At 42.7% G+C, this 23,913-nt stretch overlaps 1 protein-coding gene across 1 annotated transcript; it reads left to right on the plus strand.

Moving 5' to 3' along the window:
- Nucleotides 1-1,101: 1,101 nt before the first annotated feature.
- Nucleotides 1,102-22,350, plus strand: PARVG (parvin gamma). Its single transcript, XM_010410257.4, has 13 exons — nt 1,102-1,294; nt 6,328-6,429; nt 6,931-6,995; nt 9,811-9,913; nt 10,845-10,985; nt 11,384-11,499; nt 12,329-12,384; nt 13,273-13,295; nt 15,258-15,319; nt 15,424-15,492; nt 16,354-16,455; nt 19,923-19,995; nt 21,935-22,350. The coding sequence occupies exons 2-13, from the start codon at nt 6,351-6,353 to the stop codon at nt 22,012-22,014; spliced, it is 969 nt and encodes a 322-aa protein (XP_010408559.1). The 5' UTR covers nt 1,102-1,294; nt 6,328-6,350; the 3' UTR covers nt 22,015-22,350.
- The last annotated feature ends 1,563 nt before the right edge of the window (nt 22,351-23,913 follow it).

Below are 23,913 nucleotides of genomic sequence, written 5' to 3' on the forward strand. Positions count from 1 at the left end.
CGTGTGTGTTTCAGACTTCAATACTGACATGCTATAGTTGTGAATGAGACTTCCAAGTCCTTTGTGCTGCCAGTTGAAGCATGGAGAAACCTAGTAATTACAGAAAGATTTCTCCACATTTAGTTCTTCCTGCTCCCTCTGCCTGCTGATATGAAACTAGAAATGTCCAAAGTTCCCAATAACATCTCCAATAACACCTTGGTTTTGGTTTTGACTTACTACATGTGTAGACTGCAGCATGAACTTCTGAGTAGGTAAGAAGGTACTCAGTCTCTTTTCTAAATTGCTGTGTTGTTTTGTTGTTTTGCTTGTTATCTGCTGACAAAGTAGGTTTGCCCTTTGATTCAGGATTTTGGGTTAAGTTGTTGGTTACTATGAATTCATGGCAGCTAGAAATCTGTTTTCAACCCACTTTCTTTTATCCCATTTAGCTCATGCCAGCTGTCCATTCTTATCTTTGGCATGCAGCTAAACACAGGAGTCGCTCTCTTGTTAAACCAGACCAACTTAATTAGCATGACTGGCTGCTACTATTAATGGGGTTCATGGGGGGCTGCAGAGTTGTTTCTGCTGGCTGGGGGAGTTAATAAATGTGACTCGTATCTGAGGGAAATGTCCAGGGAAGGTGGTTTCTGTAGGAGCCCTTCCTCTTTAATCAATGCTGTAAAAGGGGAGGAGGAGCAGCAGCACTGCCTGCTGGAGATAACTCTTGTCTCACATGAGGGTTTTGGGCCCTGGTGTGGCCAACTACCTCTCTAAGGACAAATGAATTAATTTTCTGCCTAGTTTTCTCCTCCTGCCAGGTAGGTAGAGTAGTCCTGATCTGCTTTATAAAATGCTCTTGAAGGAGCATGAGGAAAAGGTGTAGTGGAACATGATCTTGTCTGCTCTTGGCTAGTTTATTATTATATACAAAGTAAAAGTGCTCTGTGAGTCACCCCAGGGGCAGCGTAGCCCAGTCATGCTGGGCAGTGCCATCCAAGAACGATCATAACTTTCTGATTGTTTCTGGTGTTTCAGGATTTGCAGGGCTGCATGTTTCCTGCACCTGTATTCCTGTTTATTTCAGTCTCTGCAGCCGGGACTAGCACACAGACGATTAAGTTCCGGATGGGAGCGTGGTTTCATTTTTAAGAGCAGAGCACCGCCACACAACTTCCCCTTGCGTGCTTTGTGCTGCCCTACATGGGACACCTCCGAATCTGGGCTCAGCCCTCTCCCCCAGAAACTGCATCCTGAGTCCTGGGACGAGGTCTTGGAAGAGCTTCTGGAGAGTTACTTGAAGGAGAGAATAGTAAGTTTGGAAAATGGGACTCCTTTGGGTGCTTTTTTTCATAATTATTGTTCTTAACTGGAAGATTTTCTGTGTCTGTGTGGATTGTTCTTACTAAGATAACATCTCTTCTGGTGCTAATTAGCAAAGATGGCTCCTGAAAAGTCTGGCGCTATACAGGGAAGTGAAAATAAGTTTTAAACTGGGTGCACAATGCACATGCTCTTTTTTTCTTACTTATGTTTTAATTCTGGTTTTCCGAAGGCAGAAATATTACTATTACCATTCCCACTTGGGGTTTTTTTCCCCTCCTTTGTGTGATCTACTTGGGCAACCATTCCTAGGAAATGTGTTTGAGCTAAGGCAGAGTAGGGCTTTTGCCTTTTCAAGCAGGAAATAAAACAGTTTGGTAGCATTGGTAAATGCCTTGTGTATGTTCTACAGCTGTAAGCCAGAAACCACTGCTCATTAGTGCTTTTTGTGGTACCTTGGGGATATCTGGGAGCTGGACTCTGTGAGGACTCATGGAGGAAAAGTGAGCTGCCCTGACCCAACTTGAGAATTAGCTGTTTATCAGTAGTTGTGACATTGCAAGGTTGTGCAGTAGCCCGGCTCCTGACCTAAGAACAATGCACTTCTTGGCAGCCACTGCAGGTGGCCCACAAAAGGTCAAACACCCCTTGGCTTTAAAGCAAAGCCTGTACATCCATGGCATCCTCAGAGAAAGAGCATTTCATTCAGAGAATGTCATTTCCTTTGAATAGCCCGTAATTAAACATCTATTTTATTCAAAGATGCCATAATGAAATGCCTGTACAGTCAGTATTCAAGCAGTTGTCTCTTACAACGTTCTCCTCTCCAAGTACTGATAAAGAACTTGTGCAGGAGGATGGGGGCTGGAAAAAACAGAATGTCAGTCACAGCTCTGAGCAGCAAATTTTTACTGATGGGCGGCAGGGGCTGGTTGCAGCAAATATGGAAATATTTGTGAGAACCAGCTCTTCCGACCTTTCCTGCTTCTCATTAAACAGCTCACCCAAGGAGGTGTCCCAACCCTGGCAGGTTCCATTTTATGTTGTTCCTGCAGTATGTTATTCTTTGAAAGGCTGTGTCTGGGACCAAGCCTCACCAATATGCTGCAATGCCACATGAAGGACTGCTTGTGAATGCTAATTACGAGTAATAAGCAATGAGTCTATTAAATGCTGAAGAACTGCAGTTCTCTGGCTCTGAAATGCCTGTGGGAAACCAATATTGATAAATGTGATCTGAAACACAATAAATGATGGGCTCTGAATGGTGTGTTGCTACTTAGGAATAAAATCTTGGAGAGCTAATAGATAATTCCAAATGAAGTGTCAGCAGTGATGAAAAAAGCAAACAGGACTTAGGAAGAGAGGAACAGAGAGCACTGTGAATGCTGCAGTGCACCTTTCTAAATCTGGGCAAGTCTGGTTCCTAACACTTCCAAAAGGCTTTGATTGTGCTGGAGAAAGCTCAGAAAAGAGCACTGAGGATGACCAAAGGTGCTACCTACCAAAGGTGCCTGGTTTTCCAGGGAAGGATAACTCTAGGCTGTCTTTTCTTGGTTTTGGAAAGAGATGGACATGGAGGGTTTGGGGTAGTAGGGCAGTAGTAACATGGAGCATTAACACAGGGGTGTGAAGAATGGGGATCAGCTGGTCTTTGTGTGGTGCCTTCGGGGGAAGCTGGTGGGTCCGAGCAAGAAACAGGAGATGGAGCTTCACGTGATGTAGGGCCACGCTCTTCACCTTCTCACTGCTGAGTGGTGAGACAGACACAGGCCTATGTTCAAGGGGTGAGTGGGAAGTTCATGGGGAGTAAATGTATTGACAGCTTCTAGTGACCAGGCCCCCAGGTTTGCTTTAGGAAGGCTGAGCTGCACACTGTTAAAGAGTTTTGGGGAAGTACCTCTGTATCCTTGCACTGCTTATAGTTTCTGGGGTTCTGGTTTTTTCCCTAAGGTACTGGAAGGGACTGGATACCAGGCAAGTTAGTCTTACCCAGGGTAGCCTGACACACAGGACTGAGGCCCTAGAGGATATTATGCCACATTATTGCAAATTCTGAATTTCAGGCCCTTCCTTACAGGTTTCCAGCTTTTAGAGTGGCTTCTGATGTTCAGGTTCCTTGGCCAAAAAGAGCCCAAGGGTGTGGCAGACAGCACACACCACTTTGATAGTCGAAGGAAGTAAGAGACCCACAAGTATATTGCAAAGCTGAGTGAGAGTAAGCTGTGGTTTACACAGACCATTTCTGTTATGAGCAGGACTTCCCCAAGGCATCACAGCTGTCAGAAACCTAATTTAAAGTAAGTAAAGTAAGTTGTCCTCGGGTTGCTCTCTATTAATTAACTTTTCTCAGTTAATTTCATCTGGGGAGTCTTATCTCAGATAGTTCAGTTGTTCCTCAGGCACTACATCACTCTATTTCTCCTATCTTTTTATATTAAGCACCTTTTTAAAGATAGCATTCAGTTTTGCCACCACCATAATGAAATTAATTCTCTTGTGACCCTTTCTCCTAGTGCCTTGCTGGCAGTTTTGTAGCAATTTGTTTTACCAGATTGATGTGCAAAAGCACCCAGTTGCTATTTTCTACCAATATTCTCAGCTTTGGCAAAATCTGTATTAAAACACATGTTCAGAATGCACTTTGACTGGAGCTGTAAGAAATATGTGGACGCCTTCAGAGCAGCACTGTGCTGCTGTGAAGCTACCACTGTGGTGTATAAAGATATCAAGCAGAGGAATGCCACTTTGGAGATGTTCTGTGCCACAGCATTTTCAGCAGGTGCCTTGCTCTGGGTCATGGGAGCATCTCACTTCAGGCACCTGCAGCAGCAGCCAGGTCTGTCTCTGGTAACAGAATGGAGGAACTCCATTCCTAAAGCTAGGATTAGCCACTCATTTAAATACTCTGGATTGCTCTTTAAAGGTAACATTCCCACTAATTTCACAGGAAGCCTTAGGAGACCGGGCTCCCAATGTGGGTACCCTGGGCAGAGAGTGGGAGTCCTCTCCTGAGGGAGCCTCTAATATGGAGCATCTCATTTTCTGTTAAAAAAAGCACAAAACCGGCCAACATCCCCTCTCCTACAGTGGCCCAGTAGCTCTGAACTTCAGAGAGAGCATTTCCCATTCACAAACAGCAGCACTCCCAGTCAGAGAGCTGAGCCCCAGGTACCCTGTGCCCAGCAGCAGCTGGGATTTGATGACTCAGAGGAGTGTAAAAGTCTTCCTGGTCATCACATCTGCTCTGCTCTGACTTCCAGAGATTTTTGGGCTGTTGGGAAGGATGAGTTCTCTTACTCCTGCTAGAACAGATATGGAGTAAACCATGCTCTGCTATGAGCGTCAAGAGCCCGCATCCTCCTGTAATTTCCTTCACCTTTGCAGGCCACAGTACAGTTGCAGTAAGTAATTCTGATTTCTGGCAATTAAATCAATGCGCATTTAGGTTATGAAGAACCATCTTGCTTCTTGCGTGCCTGGAAGGCTGAGCCCAGAGAGTGGTGGGGAATGGAGTCAAATCCAGATGGTGACCAGTCACAAGTGGTGTCCCCAGGGCTCAGTAGTGGGGCCAGTCCTGCTTAATATCTTTACTGATAACCTGGACAAGGGCATGGAGTGCACACCCAGTCAGTTCATGGACAACACCCAGCTGGGTGGGAGTGTGGATCTGCTGGAGGGCAGGAAGGCTCTGCAGAGGGATCTGGACAGGCTGGATCCATGGGCCCAGGCCAGTGGTCTGAGGGTCCACAAGGCCAAGGGCCCAGTCCTGCCTTGGGTCACACCAACCCCCTGCAGCTCCAGGCTGGGGCAGAGGGGCTGGAAAGCTGGGAAAGGCCCTGGGGCTGCTGGGGACAGCGGCTGGACATGAGCCCAGGTGTGCCCAGGGGGCCAAGAGGCCAATGGCACCTGGGCTGTGCCAGCCATGGGGTGGCAGCAGGGCCGGGGCAGTGACTGTCCCCTGTGCTGGGCACTGCTGGGGCCACACCTCAGATCCTGGGGCAGCTCTGGGCCCCTCCGGACAAGAAAGGCATTGAGGGGCTGGAGCGTGTCCAGAGAAGGGAACGGAGCTGGGGAAGGGGCTGGAGCAGCAGGAGGGGCTGAGGGAGCTGGGAAAGGGGCTCAGCCTGGAGCAAAGGAGGCTCAGGGGGGACCTTGTGGCTCTGCACAACTCCCTGACAGGAGGGGGCAGCCAGGGGGGATCAGGCTCTGCTCCCAGGGAACAAGGGACAAGAGGAGAGGAAACAGCCTCAAGCTGTGCCAGGGGAGGTTCAGATTGGACATCAGGAGGGAAAATTTTTGCACTGAAAGGGTCGTCAAGCATTGGAAGGGGTTGCCCAGGGAAGTGTTGGAGTCTCCATCCCTGGAGAGATTCAAAAGCAATGCAGATGTGGCACTTGGGATGTGGTTTAGTTTAGTGGTGGGTGAACAGCTGGGACTCAATGATCTTAGAGGTCTTTTCCAATCTAAGTGATTCTATGACTCTGTACTGGAGTTTGTAAGAGGCTATTCAGATTCCAACATCTGTTCTTGTTTCCCCACAGCTGTACCAGCTGGTTTAATAAAGAAAGCTGCTTGTATTTATAAACTTGTGTCAGTAATTTAACTACTGGGTTCTTGATTTAATACTCCTTAAGTATTGGTAGTTTTTCTAGCACATATCCATTAATACGTAGGGACTGAAAGCTTCTTTTTCACTTCAGTTGAAAGAGGATTTTACTTATCTAATACTAATAATATCCAATCAAGGGAAAATGGAATTAGATGTACTTAAAGCAAGTTTTAGTACTTCAGGTCTTTTTTCTTATATTTTGATGATTAACAGAAAAAAATTAAAACTGTTTATAACTTCTTTTTCTTTGTACACATTTAAATATATTTTTAGATTTTATTTTAAAGCAACTAATGATGAAATAGTAACCAATAAAAAACCCCTTCGGTTTGTTTGTTTTCTTCTTAGCACTAATTTTGATCTTTACATTACTTTACTCATGTTCCCTTCCCCCCTATGTTTTTTACCAGTTTACCAGGAGTGATTAAAAACAATGGATCCAGACTTCTTAAATGCATTTACACAGCCTTCTACACTTGATCGATTCCTAACTGAGGATGTCATTGCTAAAGGTTTGTGCTTTATGAACCAGGACAGAAAAAAGTCAAAAGAACCACCTGAAAGGCCAAACAGAAAATGTGCTGTACAAATGAATTGTGTATTTTTCAGCAGTGATCCCATGGTTGTACCAGAAATGAGTAAGCTCTGTGTGTGTATTTGGCTGCTGACTCTTTGGGGGCAGATCATGAAGAAGCAACACAAAGTCCAGCTGGTTCTTTAACTGAAATTTAAGTTTCACACATAAGAATCTGACCAAGTTTGTGTTTTCCTCTTTCCAGAATTGTCCATCTAGATCTTACTGATTTGGAGTACACTGAAGCATAATTTCCAACCATAGACTTAATAGTCTGCTATACTAGTTTCTTGCTCACGGGGAATTAGTTAAAAAATGAATATTTCTACATATGGCAATTAGCCATATTTGGAATATGAAACTGGTAGGAGATTTAGCTACAAACTTACTTTAGCCATATCTGATAATTATGATGGATCTTGTTTGCTTCCTTCCATAGGTGAGAAGAGGAAACTCATAAAACCAACCTCAAGGAACAGCCCCAAACTGGAAGAATTGAAACTGGTACCACTTCATTTACTGCATATTTTAACTCTCACCTCACCAGTTGTTTTAACCTGTTGTGTTAAAGGAAACAAAGGACCTGGTTCTTTAACCTCTTTCAGCCCACTAAGTTGCCCAGCTCCCTGACCCCAGTTCCCCACTCTCTACAGATGGGAATGAGCTCTGCTTTTGGCATTGGGGCTCCACACAAGTGAAGCAGGGCTTTTGTTTCAGCACGGTGTCAAGGTGGCTGGGGCCATACAGGATCAAGCTTCCAATGCAGTGACCACTGCTGGGTGTGGAGTGCAGATATAAACCTGAGTGGCTTCTGATGTGACACCTCTGCTGGGTGAGCCACACCAGAAGTGCCCAGTTGCTCTTTCATTGTGATGATAATGTAACAGCAACGAGAATCCAGCTGAAACACTGGGCTGGGACCACAAGCAGACCCATGTCAGCATTTGCTGTGACTGAAGAGAAATGTGCAGGCAGGTGCAGGTTTGCTGCACTGATCCCATGGTAACATTTAGGATTGCTCTACTGACTTGTGACAGCCTTCACCAGCAGCTGGCTCAGCTGGCAAGGTTAGCAGAGAGCAGTGGGGGGTAGGAGGAAGAGTATGCAAGTCACCAGGAATTCAGGATAAAAGCTTTCAGGCCATTGTATTGTCTGCTTGAGGTAACTGTGAAGGATGAATCCTATTCCACAGGCAAGTACTTTATTTCCATCTAATTTGGAGGTCTCCCCAGTGTGTTCAATCACTGTGTTTCTCTACCAGCACAGTCCAAGTACTGAAATTTCCTGGAAGAAAAAGGGCATGTGTCTTATGAGACCAGCACTCCTTGCATTATGGAGGTGCTGGAATTGTTACAAATATTATGAAAAGCAGCTTAAGGTATGTGCTGTTTGTATTTTGTAGCATTTATAAACATGTAGGTAGGTGTGTTTCTGTATTAGGTATTTGTGCACATTTGATCAAAAAGATTTGATTTTGTGTCAGGCTTTCAAAATATTGTTATTCAAAAGGGAAAGTCTGAAAGGTGGTGCTGCAAAATGCAATTTTGTTGTCTACAGAAAGACTGGATTTGTTACTTCAAGACAGCCAAAAATGAAGAGTTTTCCTCAGTTATGAAGATTTCTGTGAGCTTCAGTGCTTAATCCATTTCCTGTCAGAGATTCCTGAAATGATGGTCATCACTGTCTTAATTTCTTTTTGTTGGGTGATGAGGAGATGGAAATTGTGTCCTGAGGGAGACAAAGTCCTCTGGGTACCCATCAGTGCCCCTTGATTGCTTTCTTAATCTAAAGATCTGATGGCTTCTCTCGAGAAGCAGTTGGGATGGAGACAGGGACAGGGAGGAATCTTCAAGGGAAGAACAGGGGAAGTGAAGAAACTCTCGTGGGAGAGAGACTGTTTCACTGCATTTTCATTTTGAGGTGGCTCTGGAGAACTGAGAAATACAAAATGGCTCCCTGTAGTTGCTATAAATATCCAGCTGCATAGAAGATGGTTACGTTTGGAAGCCAGCAGCAAACTTCTGGAAGTATTCCCTTTCTGCTTTCCCTGTTTACTCATTTTTAGACACAAGGCTCTGCTCTGCACCTGAGTGGGGCCCCCACAACTGGACAGAAAGCAGAACTGTGTGAGCTGCAGGCTGTGGATGTGGCTGTGTTGACCTGGGAGGGAAAAGAAGGGGTGTCATAGGTCTGTACCCAGCAGTACTTGCTGCTTTTCTGACTTCCCTCTGGCTGTACTCTTGTGCTTGGGGTACTGCTCTACTCCTCGCACATCCAAAGTGTCACCAAGCATCAGCTGAAGAGCACAGCTTTCTGCTCTTGATACTTCTTATCAGAGGACATGTATTACAGTTTGACAGCTTCTCAATTCAGGCCTCTTTATTTCTTGTGCAGTTTCAAGCATCTCAGAAACTTTCCTTTTCAAACCCTTCTTACGCTTTTGTTAATGTTGGCGAGCTTACAAGAATCTGCTATGAATTTTCTCCTCTGTTTACAGCAAGTGAGAAGGATATTATCCACTCCAGACATTCACTCATAGCAATCCCAGCAATACAAGCAATACCCTTCCCTCTTACAAGAGGGATGTTCATGTTGGCAGCCAGCTGGGGTTACTGCTTTTTTGTTCTGCTTCGCCAGGTCATCTTCCCTTTCTCTCAACACATGTGAATAAAACACATGCTTGGAGAAGTGCTGAGGAGCTGCTTTGTTCTCCTGTCTAGGACCACATGTGGTTCCTCTCCCTTTGTAGCCAGACCTTGGCTTCCTGAGCAGCTTCCCCTTGCAAAGGCAGGAAGGATATTGGAAGGCCAGTGGGAGGACTGCCATATAGGAAAGTTCCAAGCAGGTATTTGGAGATCGGGTGGTACAATATTGTAGAAAGAAAAAGAAAACAAAAACAGGAGATGAGAGGGAGGAGTGCTAGTAGCATGGATGAGTACAAGAAACTACCCACAGAATGAGTGAAGCCTCTTTTCTTACAAACTTCTGCCTGGCAGTTAAATTTGTGTGAATTCTGTGATGTGTGATGAAGGCAGGGGATGGGAAGTGTACTGTGCAGCCTTTTCCCTGGTGGAAGCGGGAAGAGGGTCTCTCTCCCCAGCTGTATAACAGAGTTCATCAGAATATAACTAGTGAGGTGTCTATCTCACTTGAAAATTAGGAAGAACTAACCCTTTAAAAAAACAACCAAAAAGCACAAAGGAAGTGGAGATTGAAAGCAAACCAAGATGTGAGATAAGAGAGAGGTGAAACAGAATATAGCACCGAGTGCTGTACTGTCTAAACAACAGGAATAAGATTGCTTTGCTTTCCCCTGCAGTTCTTGATTGAGTGGATTAACAGTACCCTGAAAGAGGAACACATAGTAGTTAAAAGTCTGGAAGAAGACCTGTTTGATGGGCTAGTACTTCATCATCTCCTGGGTGAGCTGCTCCTTTGATTTTAGTTCTTGCAGACATCTCATGGAGGAACTTTCCAATCAGAGGATAAACCTCAGGAGTCGCAGTAGCGGGGACCTGCCATCACTTCTCACAGCACTGGGGGTCAACTGTGATAATCACAATTCTGAACAAATTCCCACTATTGTTTTACATGGTTATTTTACTTCTAAGAAATTCTTATTACCTGCTCATTGAGATAATCAAAAGGTTAACTATGATGTGTGAAATTCAGTGCTTCTGAAAGGAAGGAAAATTTTGTAAGCCAGGAGCACAAAGGTGGCTTGTGGTGCTACCAGAAACATTGGATGGAATCAGCACTGTAATACACCTTTTCCTGCCTTAAAAAAAAAAAAAATTGAAAAGCTCTGGGTCTAAAGAACTGTTCTGGTACTGGAACTGGTAAAAAATCTAAGAGGCTTTTGGCACTATGTGCTGCTTGTATAAAGATGTAACCTCCTGGAGCAGCCTGTTATCTATTTCTCCATCTCTCCTGTCCCTACTACTTTTTTTGTCCCTTTTTGCTCTCTTTGGGGACATCTTTCAAATCTATCTCCTTTCCACCGAGGCTGAGAGCAGCAATCTGAGCAGGATTGGCTGATTTTCATAATTTAATTGCCTGAGTGATGAGCTGGGATTTCTTCTATATATGAGTTGATACTGACTTTGTACACTATCTACAGGAAGGACTCACTCCTTGGATTTCTGTAGAAGGAATGTAAAGTGATAGGGCTGAGGGATGATGCTACAAGGACTGACTTGAGTCCTCTCCTTCTTGCAGAGCTATGAATGGTACTGAACATTTAAAACAAGACTTTGTGTGCTTTGCTGTAATTTTATGTTTCTAATCATTTTCTTTTTCCCTACAATGATGTTGAAATGCATTCTTCTACTTCCTATGGACCCTCTGTAAAAGAAAACTTAGGATCTCTCAAGCTGGATGTTGACAAGATTGCATTAACAGAAAAAAAACAGCGACAGAAACTCTCTGTGATTATGGAAGCCGTGGCCAAGTGCTTGCAACTGGAAGAAAGTCAGCTGAAATGGAGTGTGGAATGTAGGTGCAGAAGTGAAATTGAAGAAAATTATCCATCACAGGCTTCCTGTGCTATAAGGCTGCTGTGAGGGAGTGTACTGCCAGAACAGTAATTAAACAACCTGTTTTCAATTACTAGTTGAATCAAAAGTGAGACAGAAATATCTGACCCTGCCTGGGTCTGCCTCCTTTAAGTGTGTGGCTTGTGGACCACTTAAGAGCCCTCAGCATCCCTGTATGTCTCACTTTTAAGCTGTACTGTAGCTAAATTTTGATGTTGTATAAACCCCAATCTGATGTCCCACCTGTGTTATGGCCCTTCATAACTTTGGGGTCCTCTGCATAGAGAGAATTGATGTTGGAGGGAAGTTCACTTGTTTTACACACTGAGCATTGTTTTCTTCCTTTACACTCAACAGCTATCTTGGCAAAGGATTTACTGAGCACACTGCATCTCCTGGTTGCAATAGCAAAGCACTTCAAACCCAACCTGGCTCTGCCTCCAAACGTTCAAGTGGAAACAATCACCATCGAGGTATTTGTAGTCGTGTTTGTTACAGTAGACCCTAGAGTCCTTTCAGAAGGCTGATCTGCTTAGAATTAGGAGAAATGTGTGTGCAGCTGTGAAAGAGATACTTGTGTGTTCTGTGAACCATGCCTTTCAATTTCTGAGTTTGTTGAACTAGATTTAGTTTTCACTTAGGATAGTCTGCCTTTAAAAGGGGAGAAGCATGATGCTGTTTTTCTTCCTCAGTCAAACAAAGGAATGGTCCAAACTGAAAGTAGTTGTTGATCTCTGTAAAGAAGAAAATGAAGAAATTCTGCTGTTACTATCTCTAAATGTTTTAAAATAGAAGCTTGTATTCATAAATCATAAATTTTTTTTAATGCTGAAGATTTCTTTCTTTAGGTGATGGAAGTTTTTACTCCCCTTCCATTGGGGTCACACTTTGGTATTTTTCTCTACAAGCAGATATCTGCACACTTTCTTCCTCTGTTTGGTTTCTTTAAGTCAATTCTGAGACTGTAGGAGAATATCAAATATCCCACAATTTGGGATATAATTTCAAAAATTAGCACCACCAGCATGTAAACACAGAATGTTTTCAACTGCCTGAAAGGGAGGAGCAGCAAACCCCAAGGACTTCCTCTGATGCCGAAGTAAGAGATTTCCTGTTGGAGACTGAAGAGAGCAGAAGGAAGCAGAAACCTCTCAAAGTACCTGTACTAATTGTACTGGAGTTATTGAGTAAATGCCCTCTGATAATCACTTAAGGCAGCAAACAGGTCGTGAAAGCCTCATTCTTGTTTATAAAATTTTTTTTGTGTGACAAACCCAACATTGTTTATTGTCCTTTCAACAGACCACCTCCACAGGATTAAAGACATCAAATGCGGTGGAATATATCACAGAAAACAAGTAAGAGGGGATATATCTGGTTTTTACACTGTCAATCAGAAATGAAACACTGTGGGTGTGTTCCCCCTTACAAAAAGTAGCTGGGATCATGATGATGAAAAAGGTGTAAGCCCAGACATGCATATGCATGTGAGTTATTTCTCTGGTTTCTTTCCTTTTTTTCCCCCCTCTTCACATTTGGCATTATGGTGCAATACCTTTATTTATTCTATATAAAAACTTCTCTAAAGCAATATTTATGATTATTTCTGAAGCTTAGCATTTGTAATTGCCATGAAATTTCATAGCAAATATAGTAATAAAATTCCAGTACTATAAACTTACCTGTGCCAGACTAAATTGGAGATTTTCTAAAGCCACAAAGGTTTAAATCCAGTTTTAATTTGTTGTTGTTGTGTCTTTAAATAAAGAGAAAGGAGGCAGTTCTTTTCTTATTTTACTGTGGAAGAAATGTTTTAGCTTGCTGAGTGTGTGAGGTACTGTCATTATTAAAGGAGTTAAGTAGTAGGATATCATTTATATACTGAAAAAATATGGGCATCATTCTAAGGACTAGAAAGAGATTTTCCTGCTACCATTTTTTATATGCCAGAACATCTTCAAGCTCTAATATCATGAGCAGCTTATTGGAAGAGGATATTGAGGATTGTGCTTGTAAAATAAATGTTCATTGGTGTGTGGGCCAGTTGAAATCTCATATGCTTCCAAGACCCTACACAAATATGGAGTGTACTTAAAAATGTCTGTTGGAAAGTCACTCTGACATAAAGTTAATGCCACTTTGAACTCTATCTCCTGCTTTACAAGATAGCAGATAAGCAAAGCTTATGAATAAGATCAAGTCAGCTGAATCATTTTTCTAATTCTTGCTTTTTATTGCACTTCTAGAGAGAATGTAGAAGCGCAGTCAAGTAAGTGCTGGCATTGCCAAGTTCAGTGTTTCATTATGTGCTTTTATACACTGTGTCCTGATCCATTTTTACCTCATGATAAAATCAGTATGCTCCCACTAAAGTTAATGGAGATTCATGGATTTTTTTTTCCCAGTGTTTTTTTCCAAATGTCTTCTGTTAATGCCTGTTCATAGCAACACAATACAGCTTGGAAATTGGGTGGTCACATTGCCTGTGGACTACAGGCAACAGATGGGGGGGAGACAAGACATGAAGGTGGGTTGATGACCCAAAAAAGAAACCTGTCTGGGGACAAAATGCAGCTTGGATTTGTGCATGGACCATGTTCACTGTTGGAACTATTTATAAAGGCTTCAGAATTGTGGTTCCTGTTGCTACCGGTTTAATGTACTTTCCTTCCCACAGTTTGCAAATGAGATTTTGAAATCCACTGGTACTCGGTTGTGGATGGCAGCTCAGTCAAGCCAGCGTCCCCAGAGCTTTTACCCTTAGGGCTTTTGAGGGCTGGGAAACACTTGAGGTGAAAAATGTCCATGTGTGCAAAGCCTGCAGAAGGTCTGGGCACTGCTCAGGCTTCAGCGTGAGCTGCTCTTGCCTGCTGCAAAGGAGCACATTGCATCCCCAGAGAACCAAGGCAACTGCTTGAATTCTCTGCTGTGCCCTTTATTTTGGCATTTTCATCCTTTGCAGAGGTGCAAACTATATAATTTAATATGTAGTTATCAGTTATTCCACTGAGTGTTCTCTAGTGTGGGCTGAAATTGTGAAAAAAACTCCATCACTCACCCCTGCCCCAAACAAAAAAAAAAAAAGAAGAAAATTAAAAAAAAAAAGAAAAGAAAAAGAAAAAACCCCAACCCATAATTAGGTGTTTCTTTCAGTGGGCTGATTCTGCTGGGAAGAGAAATCTGCAATTCACTCTTCAAGATGCTCTCTCTCTATTTTTGACACAGCTTTCTTAGCAAAGAGAGAAATCCCAAAGCGTGGCTCCAGAAGAGGGCTCTCTGTGATTTGTGTGATGGATTCACCTATTCCCTGACACTTCTCCTGCAGCAACCCCCAAACAGGCAGAACAGAGAAACCTGAGGAAACCCTTTCACACAGGAGGTTTCTCTGTCACTGTCTTTTGGGAGGAATTTCCCTCCAGCCAAGCTGCCTTTGCTTTTCTGTGCTGTAGAAACTGGTTCTCCATTTAATTGTGCTGCCAGTGTGCTTTTCGTTGCTCGGGGTGTTTCAAACACTTTGCTCATGCTTGAACCAGAGCCGTGTTGTGGCTGGGTGAGGAGATGGATCCTGCTTTTGCTGCATCTGGGCAGAAAGGGGAGGCGAGGGTGGCACTTGGATGGATCTCATTTCCTTGGAAGCCTTTAGACTCCTGCTAGTTCTCTGGCACAGCTCTGCTGGCACCAGCTCGTTGCCCACTTTAAACTGGGTGGCAGAACTGGCCATTTTTGAGGTCTCTGAATATTCAGAGGAAGGGCAGTGTCTCCATATCTTGCTTGTGGTTTTTTGAAGGAAGGAGGAGGGTTTTTTTCTGCAAATTCAGTGTCACAGATGTTTCTGTTTGGGGAGAGCAGTACAACATACAGCTCTTCCCTGCTCCCTGTATTTTATCCCAGAGGTTCAGGGTTAAAAAAAATATAAGTGAAAAGAGATAAACCGTAGTGATGTGAAACTTGGCCAGTGCTCAGACTGGTGGCAGCACAAACGGAGAACCTCTGCAGGTGAAAATTACAGAGCTGAATGAAGTAAATTGCTTTCTCTGATGTGGTCAGGCTGAAGGGAAGCCTGTCATCTTGTCCTCTGATAAATTTAAAAGCAGCATCTTTCTCTGCCTCCCTGCTACTCTTTTCCTCCTTGGCTTGCAAGTTGTAAATACCTTTCTCCTTCTGGAGCCACATTAAAGCTCTAATCTGTCAGTGATTCAAAATAAAATCAATTAATGTTGTTTTGATACAGAAGATGATGCCTTTGATGAATTATTTAGCTGTGCTCCAGATAAACTGGATGCTGTAAAAAAGGTAATTTACTTTTTTAGTAGACATCAAAATCTGTTAGGCCAAACTTAGATACCGAAAAAGTTATTTTTTTCCTTCCCTCTTTCTTCCCTGTCTTTTTTCTTCAGGCACTTTTGCAATTTGTTGACAAGCATGTTGGAAAATTAGGATTAAATGTGAGAGACATCGAATCTCAGGTAGTGTGCTCCAAGCTACACGTTACCCATGTTTTGTCAGCCATTTGGGTGTTTCCTCTCACCATTAGGAATTCTCCTTTTTATTACAGTAATTGGAAATCTGGCAACATGATGATTTCTGGGTTTAGGTTAAGATATCAAGCTTCAGTCTCTGAAGTTTCTGAAGCTAATAATTAATGCAAAAATACAACCTTTGTATTGAGTGCTGCCCTTGTAATGCTACAGGGAGTAATTTTCAGAGTCTGCCCAACTCCTAAGGGTTCTCTCTTTGTCAGGATGGAAATGAAGGTGTTCTGAGCATTAAAATGAAAGCAAAGTTGATTGCTGTACTTAGTGATTGTTGATGCTGCATTTTCTTCGTGGTATGAAGGCCTTATTTTTATCACATTTCAAAGTCCCATCCTCTGAACGTAGAGCTTCTTTAGAGCATGAAATTGCAAGAGAAGTGCTCCACAGGCATCTCAGGATCACCTCCCTGGGCTCTGGTGAACAGGGTGCTCTACTGGGATTTCCCAGTGGGCAACTGTAAGAAAAGAAGGTTTTCAGGTGTTTTGTCATACATCACTAAGCACAATTTTCTTTTATTTATACGAATGCGTTTGTGCTCATCTGAAGTATTTTCATATTTGGAATAGTTTGTTTTAATAGCTGTCCTTGTACAAGGCTGTATTTTCATAGGTATGAATTTGGGAGCCTTATCTAAGGAAATATGAAGTTCACTGTGGAAGAGGTTGAGGGAACTGAATCACTGGGCTGTCTGGTCTGCTTGCCTGAGTAACATTTAAATTCCTTTATTGCTAGAATGGCATTTACTGGAATAGTTTACTAAAGCCAAATAATTTTCAGGCAATTCTTATCTAGTTTTCAGATGGAGTTATCTTACTTCTCTTAACTGGACAACTAGAGGGTTACTTTCTGAATTTAAGGAGTTTCTTCCTGACCCCGGCCAGCACCACAGAGATGGTAGGTTGTTCTGTAATTATTTAGAGCTTGAGCCATCTAACTGTGTGTTCTGCCTCTTGCTTCCACTGCTGCTGCTGAGTGTGAGGTCCTGTGCCCACAGTGTCTGCAGGAGGGGGGGGGTTTGGGACAGTGCCAACACAGGCACTCGGTGCTGTCAAAATACCTCAGAACAGGTCCTCTTCAAAATTAGCATCTCATAGGAGGCAAACACCTGTTACTTGCATTTGTTTGGCACGGCCATGCTTCTGCAGCCTTCTGGTGAAATCCAGGGCTCTGTGTGGTAGGGAATGGGTGTGTTCTCTTCTACCAGTCTGTCCTGCAAGCAAGGAATTGAAGAGGGTGACACCTCTTGCGTAGCAGAACTGATACCTGTGGGTCTCTTTATGCTGCCCTAAAAATATACCTTAACCAAGACATTTTGAAGGCCCCTTCTGTGTTTGGGAAGCTCTTGAGTGTTTACATCCTTTTCTCCCCCGAGGCTGGGGGCTGTAACATACTCAGCCAGACCTGCTTGGCACCTTTTTCCACCTCTACCAGGCAGATTTCATCTGTGCTTTAAAAGTAAAAGCTGTCACCAGCCAGAGGGAAGTGTGTGCTGGGCTGCCTCCTCCACAGGTCTGGAATGTTGATATATTTTGAGATATTTGAGGTATTTTCAGATTGTCTCTGGTGAGGGTAGGCTTTTTCATTTGGGTCACTGAATAGTTCTGAAAATCTTGAAAGTCTAACTATTTTTCCTGGTTTGTGCTCAAATCTCTGGAAGTGAAATGTGTCAGATCTTTTTTGCTTGAGAGCTGCCAGAGAAGAAAATCTCTCCTCTGGCATGGTTTGCATTACAGCTTCCCCACACAGACGAAGCTTTCATCTTATTCCCAACCTTAGCACAGTTAATACCCCTGGGCAATATTTATTTGTAATGAAAATTCTCAGAGGTCCTATATTAACAAATAAATATTCCCATGGAGCTTTCCATCAGAAAGTTTAAAAGCACAATTGTTTGAGACCTAGGTTCAAATGTTGTCAAAATTTCGTTGCTGTCAGTTGGTAACTGTTTAATGAATTAGGAAAAACAGATTTTTTTTTTTTTTTTAAATCTAAAAACAGGGAAAATACATTTTGAAGGGTTGAATCAGACATAATCAAACCATTTCCCTAGAGTTGTTTTTCTTCCTTTTCTCTTCCACTCAGATTTTCAAAATCATTTGGTCTGTTCCCATTGAGTTGGACAGAAATTTTTACTGTTTCCATTAGCTTTATTCAGAGGAGGTCACTGAATATTTTCTCAGTTAAAATTTCATAAATAACCATTTTCTTTTCGGTTCAGCCCTATTCTAGCCTCACAGATTTCTTTCTGGAAATAAGATAGCCCTAAAATTCTAGTACAAATCAAAGCTCAGACTTCCTAGTTCTTACTGGCATCAGAGAAGAGTACAATGAAGTTGGGTACTGCTTCAGTACAATTCTTTACGCTGTAGCAATTTCGTTGTAGCAAAGTTACTCCCAAGGACTGGACTTACTGTTGAACAGTTTGCCACAGTGGTATTTACCATTTGTTTCTCCTCTGATGCTCATTACAAGACGAAAAGTGGGATGACACTACAACTGAAAATATCGATGGACCATAGTTCAGCTGTCATTCGTACACAAAACATATCTTTCAGTTCAGTGCTTTCTAACTCCATGTCATTTTAGACATTAATTGGTGCAGTAAAGGATAAAGATGTACCCTTTGCTGGGATTTAAAAGATCTCATTTGTTGTGAGAATGATGACAACCACATGCACTGTTGGGATCAGTGCGGTGCATCCACCTTACAGTCCCTTCTGACCAAAACCATTCCATGACTGAAATTCAGGAGATGATCAATTTTGAGGTGCAAGAAGACAACACTGCATGTGGGTGGGTTTGCTGCAGGTTTTTTTGGGGTGTTTATTGCCAAAAAAAAGGCATTTATAAATAGCTGTAAAGAAGTGCAGCTCTGGGTGCTTGTGAGTGTAGAAAGGTGTGTATATTCTGTGACAAAGAATACGATCACAAAATAGTTCAGGCTGAAATTAGGGGTGAAATCTCTGCAGTCAGGAGATTAAGATGATGATGAAGGAGGGCTCGTGTGCTTATCAAAACTGTGTGAACTTGGTACTTTTGCCAAAACGGGCCCAGAGCTGAAACACCCCAAATGTCCTGACTGCTGTCCAGCAGTAAATCCTAGAAAACTGTCCAGCTCCTTTGAGTCTGGAAGCACAGCTGGACAAAGCACCTTATTTTACAAGGCTTTCCTTTCTTGGGTAATAATTGGTATTTCTGTCTGAGGATGCTTTTTGAAATGTGCATGTTGTCATTCTTCGAAAATCTCCAATGCATTCCAGAGAGGGAAATGTGCCCTTTTGGCCTGTGCTGGTTCACTAAGGAAACATTTGATTTACTCATTCTGACCGACAAACTGTGCAGAACTCTATGGTCTTGAGCTCTCCCGGCTGCTGACTATCAGAGGAACAAAACAAACCTGGATCCAAACAGGCAGTCTTAGTTACTGTAAGCCAGAGAACCAGGTGAAACATAAATCTGCTGCTTCACTTCAGAGCACAGAGATTTTGCTGGGCTTATGCATGGGGAACTCCTGTGCTTGTTGTCACAACACAACAGGGAACAGCAGTGTCCCAAAGGATAAATTGCCCAGTAGCTCAGGGAAGGCAAGAAGAGACAATCTGAAGTTCATTCAGTTCTTGTTACTCGTTTAGAGGAAGGGAACTTGCTAATTACCAGCCAAGTAAACTGCCCTTAAGCTGTTAGAAGGGGATATTACTTCTAAAATATCAACTACAACCACTGCTTATGTGCGTGGTGCTGCTTTTATGTGGGGAAGGGAGAGAAAAAGCAGTGAGGAAAAATGAGAAAAAACCCTCAGCCTTCATTCATAGACATGTGCTTAACTTCTGATGAGTGTTATTAAGGATATCATTGCCACTGTTAATGTGAATGGACACCCTTAGAAGTACAGCAGAAACTTCTAGCTCACAAGCATGCTGGATCTTTGCAATTCTGAATGAAATATAGAGAACTTTTTCCTTTTGGTTTGTTCCAAGTGTGGTAAGCATGTGGGCATTGTTAAAAAATACCCAGAAATAAACTCCCTGAGTCCATTAGATCCAGTTAGGAATCCAGCCTGTTTTCCCCATGGAAACATTCATTAACACAAGTCTTTCACATGCAAGGTCGATTTTAAATAAATGGATTCTTCTGCCCACCTCATGGGACATGTTTTTCTGGAGATGGATTTTACATCTAATTTTGTATGATAATTGGTAGAAATTCTGAAGAGCACTCCACTGAAACTAAGGAGAGGAATATGAGTACATATTTATGAATCAGTGTCTTCAGCTACAAGAGAAATACTTTCTAAAACCTTCTGTTGGTTAGAAAATATTGTCAGCTATATTAATCTCTCTCTCTCTCTCTCTCTCCAACAGCTTCACAACGTTAACCTGGCATTGGACTTGCTAGCAGAGGGAGGTCTTCTGAATTTTCCTGTGAACTCTGAAGGTGAGTCATGACATGCAAACTTACCTGGAATAGAATTGCTAATATCCCAGCTTAGCAAAAGTTTGGGTAATTGCAGGAAGCAGGTTCTGAAAATGACACTGACACATTTCATTATATGGCTGTCCTACAGCTCCTCATGCAGAATGAATAGTAGAGGTAATAACATTTTTTTTAAAAAAAATCATTATTTCTATACTAAAAAAGTTAGATTATTATAAGTTTGGTAACTTTACACTAAACTTAAACTGTTTAGTAATTCAGTATTTGTTAAAGATTTAAACCAGTGACAGCTCCAATTACAGCAGCTGAGCTGGAGGCAAAGCTATTTTCCTGTTTCATAAAAACTTTCAGTGCATTAAAAACAAGCTTGTTTCTGTGGGACAATACCTTGAAGAATATGTCTGCAAAATCAGAAACACTGGTCACTCTATTCAAACCCAGAAGAGTGATGGGGCAGTCTCCTGAAAATGAAAGTCACAGGTTTTTAATTGCTTTTATGCCTGGTTCCGACCTGGGAGCTGAATCTTGGTCTTCTTCATCCACGTGAATGTTTCCATCGCTGAATCAATGTGCATGCATGCTTCTCTTTCTTTCTCCACCACAAAAACAAACAGACAAAAAAGCTCCATTTGGACCCGTCCAATTTTCCAATTAAAATACTCCACAGAAAAATTTGGTGCCAGCTCCTGGTGGGATGAGGGATGTAGTTAATTAATGGGTGGTGCTGACCTCTTGCAGGGCGCATAATCCCAGCATTCCTCTACAAGCTTGTTGCTGAATAAGGAAGTCAAATCTTTATTAAAAATAAAAAGCATTATTCCAGTTCTAGCTCCCTGTTAGTTATTTGTGAGTGGGTGCATGTGTTGGGTACATAACATGGCATCATGGAGAGGGGAAGAGAGGATTTAGGGCTTCCTTTGTTTTTCCTTTTGTTCTCTTTTCCCACTAATGCTTTGGTGATGTTGGCAGTTTGCATGCTGGGCATTCATGAATTGTGGGCTTTTTGCTGTGCTGCACAGAGCTAGGAGCCTGGAAAGCTAAAGACCTTTTATTTATATGAACATTAACAGAGTAATCTGTGTGGGCTCAGGTCTCCATGCTGAGATCCACCTTTTGTGTGAAAAGAGATAAATCTGTGCTTTCCTTCCTCCCCTCTGGCTATTCTGCACCGCCTCAAACACAGAGTTGATCAGTATAAGAACTACTGGTGCCAACATCCATGAGTCTTTTAGCTTCACTGGGGAAATCCTCAGCTAGTGAGTGAATTTAACATGATTTAGGGGTCCTTGCTACAGCTACACTATTGAGATTCCTCAAGGATCTCATTTTACTGGTGTTTCTTTGTTAGTCTTTCTCCCAGTGATTTACAGCATGATAAGAAGAACAGTAAACCCTCTGCATCCATTACCCTCTTCCACTACAATTTTTAAATACAAGAGCAGTTTATAGCCAAGAAGAAAGAAGCTGAAAACTAAATTAAACAAATAAACAAAAAAACCCCAAACCGAAAACCAATGCAGTCAATGGCAGCAAAACATCATGCAAATATTACAGGGGGAAAAAAAAAAAAAGTTTCAGGTAATTCCAACATGATTCCTGACATAGAATAATCATAAAAAAAATCTCAAGATGAAACCCTATTAAATTATCTACTCTGTTTCTTTCTAGTGAATAATTATTTCTTACTCTGCATTATCTGCCTTCGTCTTCGAGCAAGAGAGTGCAGCAAAAGTCCCTTTTCCTCAAGTTAATTTAATTAATTATTAGTTTCTACCTCTGTAGTTCCTATTTTGCTTCCTGTCGCAATTCAATTGTTCAAGTTCACGTTATAATTGGGGGAAGGTGGGAGATTGTCTTTGGCAGGTGCAGTCTCATCCTGCTCCAGGGATTGCTAACACTTCCCATCTCCTTCTGCTGTCTCTGCTTTGTGTACCCACAGATATTGTGAATGGAGATACGAAGGCTATAATGCGAGTTCTGTACTGCCTGTATTCCAAATACGGGACCAAAGAAGCATGAAGAACAAGGCCAAGAGCTTGAGCTGCTTGTTTGTTTGTTTGTTTGTTTGTTTGTTTTTTCCCTAGCAGGCCTTGGTGTGATTTCTGGATTCCCAGCTCTGTTTGCCACTGTTTCTGGGCATGCACTGGTGTTTGACACTTGCTGTGTTAACACTGTACAACAAATATGTTGTTCATGCAAGGTTTCACATATGCAGCCTGAGCAACTGCAAATGTGTGTCCATGGCCAGTGTACTGTGTAATTCTGGGGCTGTGGCTCTAGTTCCAGACCCTGCCTTCTGTTTTCTCTGAGCACCCCCTAATGCTGCAAAGAAATTAAATGTGTGTTTATTCTGGACTCTGCGTTCTTTGCTCCTGAAGGTGAATTTGAAAGTTGTTGCATCCTCCCCATTTTCCTGCTTTGGGAAGTCATTTGGGAAACTAGAGAGGAGAAAGATCCACCCAAGTGGGAAGGTTGAGACACACTTGAAGCTCCAAATCCTCTTTAGAGAGGTGGCCAGTGGCTGTCAGACAAGAGGACATGAATTGGACACCAAATTAATAGGTAGCAAAAATGAAATCTGAACTTACCAAGTGTTTGATAAATGTTTCAATGCTCATTTGCTTGAATATGGAGAAGGCACTCAGCATAACATGCTGGTGTGAGACTATGCAGGAACAGGGGGTCCTCCTGCCCAGCTGTGGAAAGATGCCCTTATTTCCTTGCTAAGCCAGTTCCAAACTTCCTTGCTAAGTCCAGCTCCAGTTGCAGCCCTGACACAAACTTTGGCCAGCAGGGATGCCAATCCCCATGTTAAATATGTTGTGAGAGGAAGTCACATATCTGCACTTTGTCTGCAGTAAGAGGTGGGCAAATGCTGGCTGGGCTCTGCAGCAGGTGGAGGTAGAGGCCACCATGGGTGAGAGCAGTAAATTCAGCTTCCCACCACCTCTGACAGCTGAGTCATCTCAAACTCCTCAGGCTCTCCCAGCTGAATTTGTCCAGCCTCCATCCCCAGCCTGCTGGCAGTTTCCTCTGGATGCATCAAGGTAGCCATGATTTATTAATGGCCACCCTCGGTCTTTCTTGGGGGATTTAAATCAGAACTCCTTTCAAAACCTCCATCTACTCCCTTGACCTTAAACTTATGTCATGTGGCATAAAACTAGAGATATAATTAGGAAAAAAAAAGTTTCAGTATTTTTTTTTTGCTTCCATGTATACTGATTTAATTTCCTGCCGTGGGTAGCTCTGACATTTGATCTCTGGTCTGATCCTCCATCTGTGTGTTAATGGGAAACCAGAGCTCGCCGAGTGCGAGTGCTGACATTTACAGAGGAGAATTTGTTGTGTCTACCTCTGGATCCCACAGCCCAGGGAAGATCCTTAGATAGCAATGCTGATAAGTCTTTTGAAAATGGTAATAGTGCACAGCTGCTGGGGGACAGAGCTGTGTAAACTGCCCTGAGACCAATCCCTTCTGCACCAAGAATTAGCTTGGGACTTTTTAACAGAGAAAAATACAATGTGTGGTGCCAATAGCTACCAAGATTGCTTGATTCCCCAGCAAATGTTAGTTGTGTGTGCTGTTCTGGACAATTTAAGTAAAGAATACTTGGTTCTTTCACTTGCAAGTCCCCAGAGACACCTGGCTTGATTCCTTAATGGGCTTCCAAGAATCGGCTGGGAGAATCTGAGAAGTTTGTTCTTGCTTCACAGAATTTTAAGTTGCTGTAACACTGCATGTAGAACACGCATTTGCTGTAGAATGAATTGTTCTTGAGCACATAAACCCAGGATGTGGCTTATGGAGAGCAGGGGTGAGGGGCCAGGAGGGGCTGGGCAGTGATTTGGTAGCAGAGTGGCCTTTTCCCCTGGGAAGCCATTCTGAACCTCTCGCCCTGTGCTGGTGGTCAGAAG

This window comes from Corvus cornix, chromosome 1A, assembly GCF_000738735.6.
Source record: "Corvus cornix cornix isolate S_Up_H32 chromosome 1A, ASM73873v5, whole genome shotgun sequence".
NCBI classification, from domain to species: domain Eukaryota; kingdom Metazoa; phylum Chordata; class Aves; order Passeriformes; family Corvidae; genus Corvus; species Corvus cornix.

Coding starts and splice junctions, on each gene's coding strand:
- PARVG (XM_010410257.4), top strand. CDS start 6,351: ATGGATCCAGACTTCTTAAATGCATTTACACAGCCTTCTACACTTGAT. Junction 6,996..9,810: donor AACTGGAAGAATTGAAACTG/GTACCACTTCAT, acceptor TTTCCCCTGCAG/TTCTTGATTGAGTGGATTAA. Junction 12,385..13,272: donor GAATATATCACAGAAAACAA/GTAAGAGGGGAT, acceptor TTGCACTTCTAG/AGAGAATGTAGAAGCGCAGT.